The sequence below is a fragment of the Sus scrofa genome, chromosome 6 (assembly GCF_054392235.1).
Source record: "Sus scrofa isolate SSC_HxYL_T2T_F1_AM1 chromosome 6, Sscrofa_HxYL_maternal_Yorkshire_Landrace_v2.0, whole genome shotgun sequence".
NCBI classification, from domain to species: Eukaryota; Metazoa; Chordata; class Mammalia; order Artiodactyla; family Suidae; genus Sus; species Sus scrofa.
Genome location: NC_139388.1, coordinates 88,131,040 through 88,143,951, shown reverse-complemented (window position 1 = coordinate 88,143,951; position 12,912 = coordinate 88,131,040). Strand labels below are relative to the sequence as shown.

General features: G+C 49.4%; 2 protein-coding genes across 9 annotated transcripts in view; both read right to left on the bottom strand.

The window, feature by feature from the left end:
• Positions 1-658: 658 nt before the first annotated feature.
• Positions 659-2,112, bottom strand: SH3BGRL3 (SH3 domain binding glutamate rich protein like 3). Its single transcript, XM_021095627.2, has 3 exons — positions 1,941-2,112; positions 1,210-1,377; positions 659-1,095 (listed from the first exon to the last, which is right to left on the bottom strand). The coding sequence occupies exons 1-3, from the start codon at positions 1,986-1,988 to the stop codon at positions 1,030-1,032; spliced, it is 282 nt and encodes a 93-aa protein (XP_020951286.1). The 5' UTR covers positions 1,989-2,112; the 3' UTR covers positions 659-1,029.
• Positions 2,113-3,293: 1,181 nt separating this feature from the next.
• The window catches only part of CEP85 (centrosomal protein 85), a 35,373-nt gene continuing 25,754 nt past the window's right edge, over positions 3,294-12,912 (bottom strand). For 5 of the 8 annotated variants that reach the window (XM_084963429.1, XM_084963425.1, XM_084963428.1 and 2 more), the window contains 8 exons: positions 12,296-12,448; positions 11,938-12,092; positions 10,707-10,821; positions 9,608-9,658; positions 6,879-6,986; positions 5,520-5,745; positions 4,844-5,000; positions 3,294-3,497 (listed from right to left, as the gene is read on the bottom strand). In XM_084963429.1, the coding sequence (XP_084819555.1) occupies positions 3,458-3,497; positions 4,844-5,000; positions 5,520-5,745; positions 6,879-6,986; positions 9,608-9,658; positions 10,707-10,821; positions 11,938-12,092; positions 12,296-12,448 (1,005 nt within the window). In that variant the 3' untranslated portion in view covers positions 3,294-3,457. Of the gene's footprint in view, positions 3,498-4,699; positions 5,001-5,519; positions 5,746-6,878; positions 6,987-7,346; positions 7,430-7,532; positions 9,659-10,706; positions 10,822-11,937; positions 12,093-12,295; positions 12,449-12,912 lie in introns of those variants that run through there. The other 3 variants (XM_021095615.2, XM_084963427.1, XR_014807335.1) reach the window with 2 other exon arrangements.

The following is a 12,912-nucleotide window of genomic DNA, read 5'->3' as shown; positions in this document are numbered from 1 at the left end:
CCGGGGGAGGGGGCGGTGCCGACCCGCCCCCTCCGTAACTCGAGCCCAGCTGCGGGCTAGGCCGCTGGGTCTTTGTCCTCCAGGTTCCTCTTTCCGCCCAGAAGGGCTGGCTGATCCTGGGGAAGGAGGGCCAGCCCCAGCCCAGCCTCTGTTGGGGTAGTAGCGCCTCAAGTGCAAGCGTGCAGCCAGCGTATCCCTGCCAGACATGCACAGAACCACCGGCACATGGGGACAGTTCCTCAACACTGTGCACCAAAGCCACTGCCCCCACCCTGGCAGAACTGCAGCTGGGCATCCATTTCCATGACACACCCACACCTAGCTGGTCCACTGGGACACAGGCAGCTGGCCACAAGGCACAGCCATGTTACTGACTGGCATACAAACATGCAGTAGACATGAAGGCACACACGTGTCATGGTCACCATTGTATGCATGTGAACTGGTGCGTGACCCACACTGTCTCTAGAAACCATTGGTCCACACAGGTATGTATGTGCTGGACACATTTCCAACACATGCCTTATCACGCACGCAGGTGCCACACAGAGGACAGCCAATTGACCTGCCCACAGGAGCACAGCCTCAGCACAATCACATCTACCAGCCTTGCTCAGGGCAGGGACCCAGAATGCCCAGGCACACCAAACAGACACAGTGCCAATGGAATGGGACATTTAATTGTTTCTGCGGTGCTCCCAGATGGGGATTGCGGGGCATTTGGCAGAGCCCTGGCTAATGGAACCAGCAAAGGTGCCCATTAGCCAGTGCCAGGCAGGGTGGCAGTCTCAGGACCTGGCTGACAACAGCCAGCACTTGGGCTGTTAATTTCCGAGACTAGTGGGTAAGGAATGTTGCCTTCGAATGGAGGAGGGGGCTACAGTTAGGAGAGGGGAGAAAGGTCATGGGTTAGGGGGAGGGGCTCCAAGGTCAGAAGGTTAAGAATACCAGGCGGTTGGTCACAAGGTCCTTCGTGGCTGGGTGATTGCTAAGGGGAATGTGGTGACGGAGTCCGGGCGCTGGCTTGGTTCAGGACAGTTTCAGGAACTCCTGCAGTGTGTTTTGTTCCACAGCCTCCACGAAGAGCTCATAGTCCTGGGGGAGGGGAGGAGAGGAGGTCACCTGTGTCCTAGTATTTTGTCTCAGGTCTGACTCTGGCTGGCAGTCCTCTTACAACATTCCCTTCACCCCCAACCCCTGGGCCCGTACCCCACAGTACTGGTCCCCGTTGACAATCTGGGGTGGGGTGGCCTTGGGGTTGCCCGCCAAGGCTCGCATCTCATCCCGCAGGGCGTTGTCCTGGGAGATGTCCACTAGTTGGTACTGGATGCGCTTCCCATCCAGGATGCGGGTCACCTCGCTCTGCTGGGACTTGATCTGGGGGCAGAGGGCGGGCAAAGGTTAGTGAACAATCTGGAGGTTTTGGGACAGTGGCCAGGAGCTTTTGTTTTCTTGTCCCCCTCCATACCCTAGGGGAGGGCTCTGGCCATTAGGAGTTGGGAGGATGAGTCAGGCTTGTGGTGGTGTGGGATGAGAGAGGGACCACCAACCGTGGGGAGGAGAGTCAGAATGAAGCTAAGTGGGATAAATTCAGGGTGGGGAAGCCAGGAGCTCAGCAAGAAGAAAGCAAGGCATGCCTGAGTGGAGGCTGGTAAGGGGCCACCCCGGCCCCAGGTACACACATAGTGGAGAGGGAGGGCAAGATGAGGACATGGTCAAGGATCAGCCTGGTAGTGGGGGTGCAGAGGACCCAGGAGGCCGGAAGGAGGTGTTCAGTGTTCAGGAAGGGGCCGCGAAGCCTGCCCCCGCAACCCGACTTAGGAGGCCTTGCCCAGCACCTCGCCTCCCCCGCCCTGGGGGCGGGTCCCAGGCGCTGGTCCCGAGCACCAGGACCGCCGCCCGCGCTCTCCCCCAGCGCCGGGCCCACGGCGCGCACTTACTTCGCGGGAGCCGGTGACCGACGTGCTGTAGACGCGCAGGCCGCTCATGCTGCGGGTGGACCGACAGGCCGAGAGACAGGCAGACGGGTAGCGGTAGCAGCAGCTGCACGGCCTGGAGACGAGGCCGCCGCGCTCGGGAGCGGTTTCCTTCCTGCTCAGCCCGCGAGTCACCGCTCTCAGGACCAATGGGCGGCGCAGACAAGCGCGCGGCTGGGGCGGGGCCTGCGCGACCCCGCCCCGCGCACCAGCGGGCCCCTTCCCCTCCCCTTCGGGGTCCCAGAGCGCGGAGGACCCCAGCCCCACGCAGGGCCGTCCCCTCCACTCCTCCCGGTTCTAGGGCTCACAGTGTGAGGCTGCGGATCAACCTGACAGTAGGGTGGGGCAGGGGCAAGGGTTTGGCAAAGGCCTCCTCCTCCGCCTCGCCCGCATTTGCTGCACCCAAGTAGCCACCCCGTGCCACGACAGCGCTGCTCAGGTCCGGGCTTTGAAGTCTCAGCTGTTTTCAAACCTAAAACTCTCCAGCTAGAGGCCTCACCCCAAGGGACCACCGCCCCATTCCCCCAGGGGCCACCCACACAGAGCTAACCCAGCAGGCACACCACAGCAGGGACAGCCCTTGCTTAGACATTTTCCCCAAAGTTCCTCTCTGCTCAGATAGGCAGGTTTAGACGGGTGTAGCAGCAGATGGGGCCACACCCTCAAGGAGCCAGACGGAGATCAAGGTAAGAAAGAGGCTTCTACTTCTGGACTGGGTGGAGGCAGAGGTTGGTGTCAGGACTCCTAAGTCTGGGACCTTGTTAAAGACCCACAGTTGGTCTTGGGGTGGCCCCAGCTTCACCCCAACTCCTTGCTGTAGGTGGTACTTCAAAACTCCAACTCCCAGCAAAATGCAGGGAGTTCAGAAGGAGCAACCAGCCCCACTGGGGTGACTCAGCCATCTGTCTGGGGTTGGACATGACTCCACTCTGAAGTCCTCCCAGGTCCAGGGCTCTGAGAATAACCCAGGAAGACAACCCTAGCTCCTTGAGGCAAACACAGTGCCACTTCCTCAGAGCGACCCACAGGCAGCAGACTTCCTCCTCAGAGGATTACTGAAACTCAATGACAAACTTGCTTCAACTCAGGGCAGCTTCACCCAATCAGAAGTGCCATGGGGAAAGATCTCATCTGTCCCCACAGAATGAAAGAGGAGCAGAAGCAGTAGAGATACAGACACGAGAGGCTTGATCTGCCAAAGTTGCCTCCTTGCTGCTGTTTGGAGAACTTGGCTAAAACCCCATGCTTTGGCTCCAACAAGCCAAAGTAAGGGGTGGAGTACGAGATGATGGTAATAGAAGGCGATGGAAAACTGAGGACTTTGTTAAATTTTTATTTTGTAATCAAAATAGGCAATACAAACCAGTTGACATAACAAGGGTTCATATAAATAACTGCTTATAAATTCTGAGGAAAAATACCCGTGAGCATGGTGGCTGGGCTCCCAATACAGGGTGGAGGCCAATCAGGCAGCTCTGCTTTTAGGAGGCAGAAGTCCAGAGACGGCTGGGTGGGGCTGCTCTAAATGGAAGGGATAAGTCACTCCATAAATAAAACACAAACTTGTAAAAACATTTAAGAAGGGTCTCATTCAGGCCCAGGAGTGAGGTCCAGGACGCTGCCCCGCCAGCCCAAAGCCCAGCAAGAATCCACTGGCTAGATCTGAACTCCTGAACAACTCAGTGCCACCCCACCCACCTATGGCTCTGGCTTGGCCTGGTTCCAGATCTAAAGGAGGCCTGGGGCTGGCCCAACAACCAGATACAAACAACTGCAAGATGCTCCCTCAATGAGGAGGCAAGAGAAATCAGAAAGCAGAGGGTCCAAAGACCCCAGAAAAACGAACAACAAAAAACACTGAAAGCTGTACCTTAAAGCTGACCTGTACTGGGTACTCTGAACTCTCAAGGAGCCCAGAACAGGAAAGGACCCCCATCCCCAAACACAACAGAGGCACAAATCAGAAGGCTGGGCACCGCACCCAGCCCTAGGGGGAGGGGGTAAGCAGCTTGACAGTTGCCCTGTGGTATCCTGGGAGAAAATCCTGCCCAAACCCAGAACCATAGAGTAGAGTTTGCACTTAAAGCCCAAAGAAGGGGGCTACCTGGCCGGCCTGAGAACAAAGAGGAAGGGGGCTCTGCTGACCTTATGATCAGGGCCCCAAGGACACAGGGCAACTAGAATGGAGTCTCCTGTAAAAGAGCATGGTAGCACAGATGAAGGAGCTCTGGTTATAATCCCTAGGCCCCCAGTTTTAGTGAGTACTTTGCTAATGAAGAGATTACCCTGAGGCATCTGTGAGAACAAGAGCCCTGAGGAAGCAGTGAGATTGGGCCTAAGAAAACCCAGAGCCAGCTCAGGTCCCAGGAAGGCTGGCACATGGGGCCTAGGAATTCTCAAATGGCCATTGCTACTGGTACTCAGCCTTTCTTGGGCCCTCTAAGGAACTCTGGGCATCAGTAGGACCAAGATGTGGAGTGGGAATGAATGTGGATCCAGCCCAAAGGATGGAGCAGGAGGTGAACAGCCTGTTTGCCTTCGACGTCAGCCTACAGCTGGAAACAGTCTATGAGGACTTACCAGTCTACCTGCAAAAGTTAATTAGTAACTCACCCTCAAAGGGTGAATCAGGATGACAGAACAAATGCAATCCAACAAGGCAAAGCCAGTGCGGGGCAGGGCAAACAAAACTCTCTAATCAGCCCTTGGCCCCAGATGCAGGCTCACACCTCCCCTCCACTCCTCTCTGGGAATAGCAGCAAATAGGAGGCAAAAGATTGTCAGAGCAGGACCTGCTGGACCGGGCTCTCAGCAAACCAGATTCTCCCTGGGGGAACACAACCTGTCCCACCCCCAGCATTCCTCACTGTGTGACACAGTTTTCTCCCATGTCCTGGGCGTATCTGTCTGACATGGTGGTCCTTAAGTCTTCAATATCTCGGCGTAGCTGTTGAACCTCTTCTAGTTTCCTTCTGATCACATCCGGCTTCTGCAAATCTAGCTGAATCCCTGGGTGCTGTGCAGCTGGGGAAGAGAGCATTTCAAGAGAATAGTAGTAAGTCAGTCAGGGGATGCTTTCATGTGGAAGGGGCAGTATGGATAGGCAGTACTCTAAGGCCCGTGGTCTTGGAACATGGCACTTTTTTTCTTTTGGCCTCACCTGTGGCATGTGGAAGCTCCTGGGCCAGGGATCGAACTGGCACCACACAGCAACCTGAGCTGCTGCAGTGACAATGCTAGATCCTTAACCCACTGAGCCATGTGAGAACATGACACTTTTTAAAAAACACCTAGTGATAATGGGCTGAAAACTTGTGCCTAAGGGCCACTTTGTCTTGCATTCAGGTACCCCCATAAGAATGCCTATTTCCAAAACAGATTTACTGAACATCTACTTTGCAAAACATAAAAACTCCCAGATGGTGGTGACCAGGCCTAAAGAGCCTAGTTCACACATTACCCTCAGGATGGGAAAGGTGAACAGGGGTGAAAGGAGAATGAAAGCCACTCTCTCCTGGGTCCAAAACTGGCCTGAGGACTCACAGTGAATGCCTAGGAGCAGGGAGAGATTGGGGTCATGACCCTGGGCCCTCTGGGTCACAATGCTACAGACAGCCTGCAGATCCTGAAGGCAACTGGCCAACTCCTGGTGCAGCTCAAATGCCAGCTGAGCTGTGTCTGATGAAGATGGGGACCCTGGTTGAGCCTGGCGCAGGTGTTCTTGGAGTGTCAGATTCTTCTCAATGAGGTCCTGGTTCTGTACTGAAAGCTGAGCAGATAGATAGGCAAGCACATTAACCAAGGCCCAGGGAAAAGTAGAGTATCTGTGCATGAGTGTGGGTATATGTTATATATGTGTGTGGAGGGGAAGCTATGAGTCAAAGGAGATGTCCCCCTCTCCAACCCTACCAAAAGGCTTTGCACACCTGCCCTTCCCCCTCAGTATCAGGCCTAGTTTCTCCTGCAGGTAGGTTGTGCCCACAGGGCTGCAGCACTGGAGGGTAAACTTGCTCCCCAGCAGCCTGAGTCATCGGCTTCCAGGTTTCTGTTCAGGAACCAGAGAAGATACTCCTGCCCCTCGGAACTCTATCTGAAGCCAGTCCCTCAGCCAACTCTGTTAGCCAGGCTATTAGAGAAGGCTTAACGTGAACTGTGAAATCTGAGGAGACACTGGTTTCAATCTCTCCCTGCCACCCTGACAAAAGTGGCCACCAGCCAGCCTGATCAGTGTGTGTCAGAGGAATAAAGCGGGCAAGAAAGACAAAATGACCCTAGTGGGCACTGGAGAAGCTGGAGATCTGGAGGACACAGTGCTGGAATGTGTCCTGTCTTTTCAAACCATCACCTAGGTGGAGCCAAGCTTCAGTACAGAGACCAGATATTCATGTATATTTGTGGCTCTTTCCCTTTCTTTCCCAGAACAGTTTAACGCACTCTCCTTTCCTTCTTACTTCTATTCTGTTTTAAAGACACCAAACAGAATTCCTCCTCCAGTCTCAGCCCTTCACCCACACTGGGCCATGTTACAATCCTAGGTCTGGGAGACTCCTCCTTTAGCACTTGGCCACTGAACTTGGCAGCTCTGTTTACTCCATGAGGATCACCAAACCTTTAATCTTGAAGCCTTTATCCCCAACCCCAAAAAACTGTGGCTGCTGAAAGACAAAATGAGAATGATTTTCCATATCCAAAAAGCATTCCTAGATAATTATGGCCACTCAAAGACAGGCTTAGGACTTTTAATATAAAGGATGATACAATGTCCCTCCTTATTCCTCTACCAAAAAAGTTTAGCAGGGACCTCTCAAACATGGGGCTCTCATGGGAGGAGGTATGGGGAGGGTACACAGAGAAAGCAGGTTTGTAAAGGCAATACCAAGAGGCCTAGTTGATGCTGCTCACCTCTTTCACGGCTGTGCGAAGCTGCTGCAGGGCTGTCTCCCTCTTTTGCGCCTCTTCTTTCAGGGCCTGGCTTGTTCCTTCTTCTTGAGCCACTTCCTGCTCTAGGCTCTGAATCCGATGGCAAGGAGTATGGGAGAACACACCAGGAGTAACAAGTCTGGTTCAGACCACATTGCCTCTGGTCCGAACTATATACATAGTAAAGCTCCCCACACCCACATACCGCTGCTAAGAGATTATTTTAGAACAGTCCTGATCTGTGACTTCCCATCAAGACTCTCCTCTAGGCCCTGACCATGTACCAATAGAGGCCTGCTCCTCAGCAGAGCATTCCAGGCCCTTACCTACTTTTCTATCTATACTCTTTTTACCCTCCACACAGCCTCCCTCCACTCCAGTCATACCAAATGACTAACTGGATTTCTCTCCCAAAGTTTCCAGGTTCAATGTTGTTGCTCCCTCTTCTTCTCTTTTGCTCAGAATGCTCCTCTGCTCTGCTGGTCGCCTGGGAAACCTCCACCTGAGCCTTCCTCAATCCAATTAATCCTAATCTTGCCCTGATACTCATATATCCATCATGGCTCATGAGCACATTTGTTGGTTATGCACATGATTCCTCCCTCCACTAGACCATAACTTTCTGAGGGCAAGAACGTTTCTTGAGTTTAATTATTAATTGACCACTTAATGCTAACAGGCACTGGGGATAATGAAAAAGAATACCAGACAGTCCCTATCTTTTGAGAAGCTCACAGCCAAATGCCCTCAACGATATTGTATATTAAATGCTTTTGACAGCAGAAATTATCACAACATTGTAAATCAACTATACTTTAATAAAACTTTAGAAAAAAAAAAAAAAGATCATACAGCTAGTAGGCGAAAGGGCCAGTATTTGAACCCAACCAATCTGGCTCCATATGTAAATATATATGTGTGTTATTAAAAGAGAAACAGAATCTCAATAAATAAAAGGTTTTTTACTGGAATTTACACATATACACATAAAAAATGCTTTTGACAGAGATGAGCAGGGGCCAGAGAGGACTCTCACAGGCACCTAATCAAGTTATAATGTGTCTATATGTATATGTGTGTGTTGTGTGTAGAGGTAGTCAGGGTCAGGGGAGGGAGGTATTTACAACTCTTATCTTCTGCTCCTCATTCTGTTCATTCCAATTTCCCAGTTTTATTTCCCCCCCTTTTTCAGCTGCACCCAAGGCATATAGAAGTTCCCGGGCCAGGGATCAAATCCGAGCTGCATCTGCAGCCTATGCCACAGCTGGGGCAACACTGGATCCTTAATCCACTGTACCGGGTTGTGGATCAAACTGGCAATGCCACAGAGACAAGCTGGATAATTAACTACTATGCCACAGTGGGAACTCCTCCCCCAGTTTTTAAAATTGGAGTATAATTGATTTACGACATTGTGTTAGTTTCTGGTGTACAGCAAAGTGAATCAGCCATACATATTTCCCCCAGTTTTGAAACTAATTTGAACAAATCAAGTATAAGTAAATTTCTGTATTTTTCCATTTTGTATTAATGAAAAATTTTAACAGTCAGGGAGAACATCTCACCACCATGCAATACCCGAAGTGACCGTTCTGAATCCACCTAATTCCACCAAATTCACCTGATATTTTAATTTGCAAAGTCTCATCACAGGTAAATGCACCATCTACGATGTTGTGGAACCTCAGGGTTCTAGAAAACATACTTTGAGATCCATTAAAAACTACTAAAATCTTGGGATTTTAAATGGATATAAACACTCACTAGGCTTGACTATCTCCTTACAAGACTTGAAATACATGAACTAAATAGTACAGACCCACATAATAACAAAGGTAGGCCTGCGGCTTTCAGCTGTTCCTCAGAAGGAGTGCATTTCACCTGTTTTGGGTCCAAAGAGTACCTGAGTGAACCTACTGATCTCCTGGAGAATCCAGTTAAGGACACTCTCAACTCTGGCCCAATCTAGAAACTAGGAGTTATCTTTGGTTTTTCCTTATTCTTCAAGCCCCTACACTCTGTGAGTCACTAATTCCTCTCAATCTTACCTCCTAAAATTCATTTAAATCTACCCCCTCATATCTCCTCCTTGCTATGATGCATCATCCTTCAACATCTCTCGCTAGGATTTCTGCAACAGTCCATTGGCCTCCAGCTTGGACTTGTTCCAAGTGTCAATCTTCCACACTCAAGCCTGAGGTGCAAACTGACCACATCACACCCCAATTAAATGTCACAGTAGATTCCCATGGTCCACCTAAAGATTGAAAGCTAACTTAGCTGGATAGTCTGACTCCTTCCATAGCCTAGTTCTTCATTTACCACCTCACTTCCACAATATCAAACTGCTTACAGCTCCATACTGTTTCATGCCTTCATGTTCCTACCTATGCTGTTCCTTCTGGCAGGTATTCCAATATCATCCTATCTCTCTCCTCATCTTTGCCTGGCTAACTCCCTCCTTCAAGGCTCATGATCTCCGGAAACACTTCCTCGGCCTCTCTACTTCCACTGGCTCTTTTATACTCCCCCAGGGTAATATGGACATTACTCTCACAATACTGTGCTGAAACCTCTTCGCAATAAGACTGTAGTCTCATCTTTGTACTCCTAACATGAGCAAACTGCATAGCAGAGAAAAAAAGGGTTGGCTGAATTCTAGAATTCCACCATGAAGGCCTTCCCACCATGTCCCAAGGACTCAAGCTCACCTGTACTTGTGAATGCAACTGATCAATCTTCTGTTGTTGCTTCTCCACAATCTGGAAGGCAAAGTTATCAAAGACGGCTGTTAGCACATGCTGACAATGAGGTCAGAGGGTGAGAAGTTGCACTAGGATCCGTGGTCTGACTATTAGTCAGTAGCAAGAACAGGGTAAAGACAAGTTAGTTCTACCTACAGAAATATAACCCAGACTCCCCACCCTGGCTAACTAGCTTCACACTCTTATGCTCTAGTCACAAAGAGGTTTAAACAAAAAGCAATGTAGTGTGGACCTATGACCACCATGGGGAAGTCAAGTGGAGAGATAACCTCATCCTGATAAATGTAGACCAGTGGAATCAACTTCATACAAAGTTATTGAGCATTCTGGTTCTTTGGTAAAGGACATGACTAAAAATTCAGTTTAATGAATCCTGCCCTATCTAGGGTTATGATAGTTATCACATAGCTTTGGTCACACTGACATTTCAAGGAGATGGAATTCCCTGGCAGCCTGGTGCGTTAAGGATCTGGTGTTACTGCTGTAGCCTGGGTCACTGCTGTGGCGTGGGTTTGATCCCTGGCCTGGGAAACTTCTGCATGCTGTGGGTGTGGCCACTGAAAAAGAAAAAAAAGGCGGGGGGGGGGGGAGAACTTAAACAGGCTCAGTTTCCTGTACTTTGAGAACTCAGGTACTCTCTGGACCATTTCTGGGTCTTCTTTTTTGCTGACCTTCAACCAGTCTCACTGGCAGGCCCTGAGCTGCTGCTTCTCTGCTCGATTAAGGCCATCTCACTGGTGAGAACTCTGCCTAATACAAGAAGTTCTGTAGAAGACCTGAGCCATGAATGAAGTGCACCAAGCCTCAGTGTGCCATTTTGGAGCATCTAGTTTGGGTGTTCAGAGGCATGTCCTTCCCTAACTTTGCTTGCCTATCATAAGGATGAATATACAAAATGCAAAATGCTGGTGCAGGGGAGACTTCTTGGAAAAGAAAGAAAAACTCGAGGTGGTAGATCCTAGGGGGCTCAGGGCCAGAAATTCATGGTTCCTTATACACAATCTTCTCTTTCCTCTAAGCCTACCCCATTACAGCGCTCAGTCACCTTTCGAAGAGAATCACATTCCTTCTGCCAGGACTCCATTTCCACTTTGGAACCTTCTCCCTGTTGAGCTGGATCTTCTCCAATGGTCTCCTCCACACACTGCTTATTCTGCAGGCTGAAAGACAGTGGCTTTTTCAAGTCTAAAGTCAGAAAGATGTGGCTTTGACTCCTGATTCTGCAATTTACTGTGTGTTTGGGGGCAAGACACTTAGGCCCTTCCAAGCCATAGCTTGGAATAATAGCCATAGCTATTATATCTGTTTAATGTCAGGAGTGCCACACGGAAGCTGCTTGCTCAGTCTAGGTTAGTTCCCTTCCTTAGAGGCCAGCATCTATACAATGTGCCACCAATTCTCTACCAGCCCAAGGCTCTTTTATTCTTTGTTTTGATATTTAAAAAAAAATATTCATCACATGTATTTAAATTATAAGTCACACATGTATACGCAAAAATTCTACAAAATACCAAAAGAAAACTTTTTTTTTTTGGCACATATAGTCTGGGGCAAGCCCAACTCTGTCCCCTAACCTCACTTCTGACTCCAACCAGTGGTCCCCTCCCATGGATTCCCAATCTCTTTCATCATGGCCCATCTGCTGAGATAAACAACAGGGTTGCTGTGGTTGAATATAGGATGAGAAATCCAATCCATCCCATTAGAAACTGGATTTTGTCCAAGAGGCTGCTGAAACACAGCCACCACATTTTCAGAAACTGCTATTAATATGGAGGAGGCTCCCAAGACACCCTGAGAGTACATTATAGCATCTTGTTTTGTTCTCAGAACCTGCTGTGGCAATCGAGAGCAATCCCTAGGGCTGAAGAGAAACAGATGCTCCTGGTAGCCTTTTAAAACGTGGATAACCCCCAGTTCTCAGCACCAGGATCTACTTTTGCAAATATACAGATACTCATTTACTAGTTTATAAAGTGTCTGCACTCATTAAACTGTTTATACTCAAGGATTATTATCCAGTATTATTATACCAGGTCCTGCGTTGTATTCCAAAGAATACAGCAACAACCCCCACTGCACCATTACACTCCCCACATTCCATGTCAAAGACACGGTCCTTGCCCATAAACAGCTTTCCTATTACTTAAAATCCAAAGAAAATGAAGCTTAGAGAAGTAAAGGGATTTGCCCCAAGTCACAGAGGTAAAGAGTCGGGTAGCCAGGACCAGAACCTAGTTCTCCACTCCTTTCCTCAACCCCACGGGGATATTTACCTATGTCTAGCAGGGGAGAATTCTGCTTCCCTCTGTTTCAGGCTTTCTAGTTGAACCTCCTTCTCTCTGTAGGCTGCCTGGGTCTCCTCCAGCAAACTCTCCAGCTCAGTCACTCTCTCCTGCAGCTCTGTGCTCTTCAACTCAGAATCCTTAAGCTGAGAGACAGGATTTCATGCTTAGGTCAACAAGCCAAGGAAGACTGTGTATGAGTATCTCAAAAAATCTGTAGTTCAGTTGTGGTGTGAGTCTGGGCCTGACTCTGTTGGGATATTCCTTTCAGGAAGCCACAAGGTAACTGCATACAGCAGAGGCTCAGAAGTCCTCCTGCTTGCCAGGTTTGCCTAGACATCGCTGTTACCTGCTGGCTCTGCTTCTGATGGTCTTCCAGAGTAGGCAGATCAGCCAGGTAGCGCTCCAAGGTCTCGATACGCTGTTGCTTCTCCCGGTTCTGCTCTGACTCCTTCTGACATTTCTTTTTCAAATTATTGATATGTTTATCACGACCCTTGACCTATTGGAAAGAAATGTCAAGAATCTGTCTCCACTAACTCCTCTATGACCCTGAACATTAACTTTTTTTTTAAAGTAACCACTGCCTTTGCCCTTAGGGCTATAAATGTTTTCTACTACAATGAAGGGAAGAAGCTGATCAAATTTTGCCATTTGAGATTGGGGTATAAACTGGAGAGTTAACCCACAAGAACTTTTCAATCAAGGGCAAGGAAGAAGGGCTCATTGGGCAGTTTTTAAAAACTGGTAGCTCTACTGTATAATAAAAAATTTGTCTGGAGTTTCCTTGTGGTACAGCGGGTAAAGGATCTGCTGTTGCCACCGCAGTGACCCGTGGCCTGGGAACTTCCACATGCCTCAGGTGTGGCTGGAAAAAAAAAAAAAGAATTTGTCTGGTCTTTGTCCAGGTTCCTGGGAGGTAACTTCTAAACTCTAATTATTTCCCAAATAATAGGAGTGTTTTTG

What these genes read in the sequence shown, in the direction of transcription:
- SH3BGRL3 (XM_021095627.2), bottom strand. Translation starts at nt 1,988, where the DNA reads ATGAGCGGCCTGCGCGTCTACAGCACGTCGGTCACCGGCTCCCGCGAA. An exon ending in CGGTCACCGGCTCCCGCGAA is followed by an intron (nt 1,378 to 1,940) that starts GTAAGTGCGCGC and finishes CTCTGCCCCCAG; the next exon opens with ATCAAGTCCCAGCAGAGCGA. An exon ending in ACGGGGACCAGTACTGTGGG is followed by an intron (nt 1,096 to 1,209) that starts GTACGGGCCCAG and finishes CCCCTCCCCCAG; the next exon opens with GACTATGAGCTCTTCGTGGA.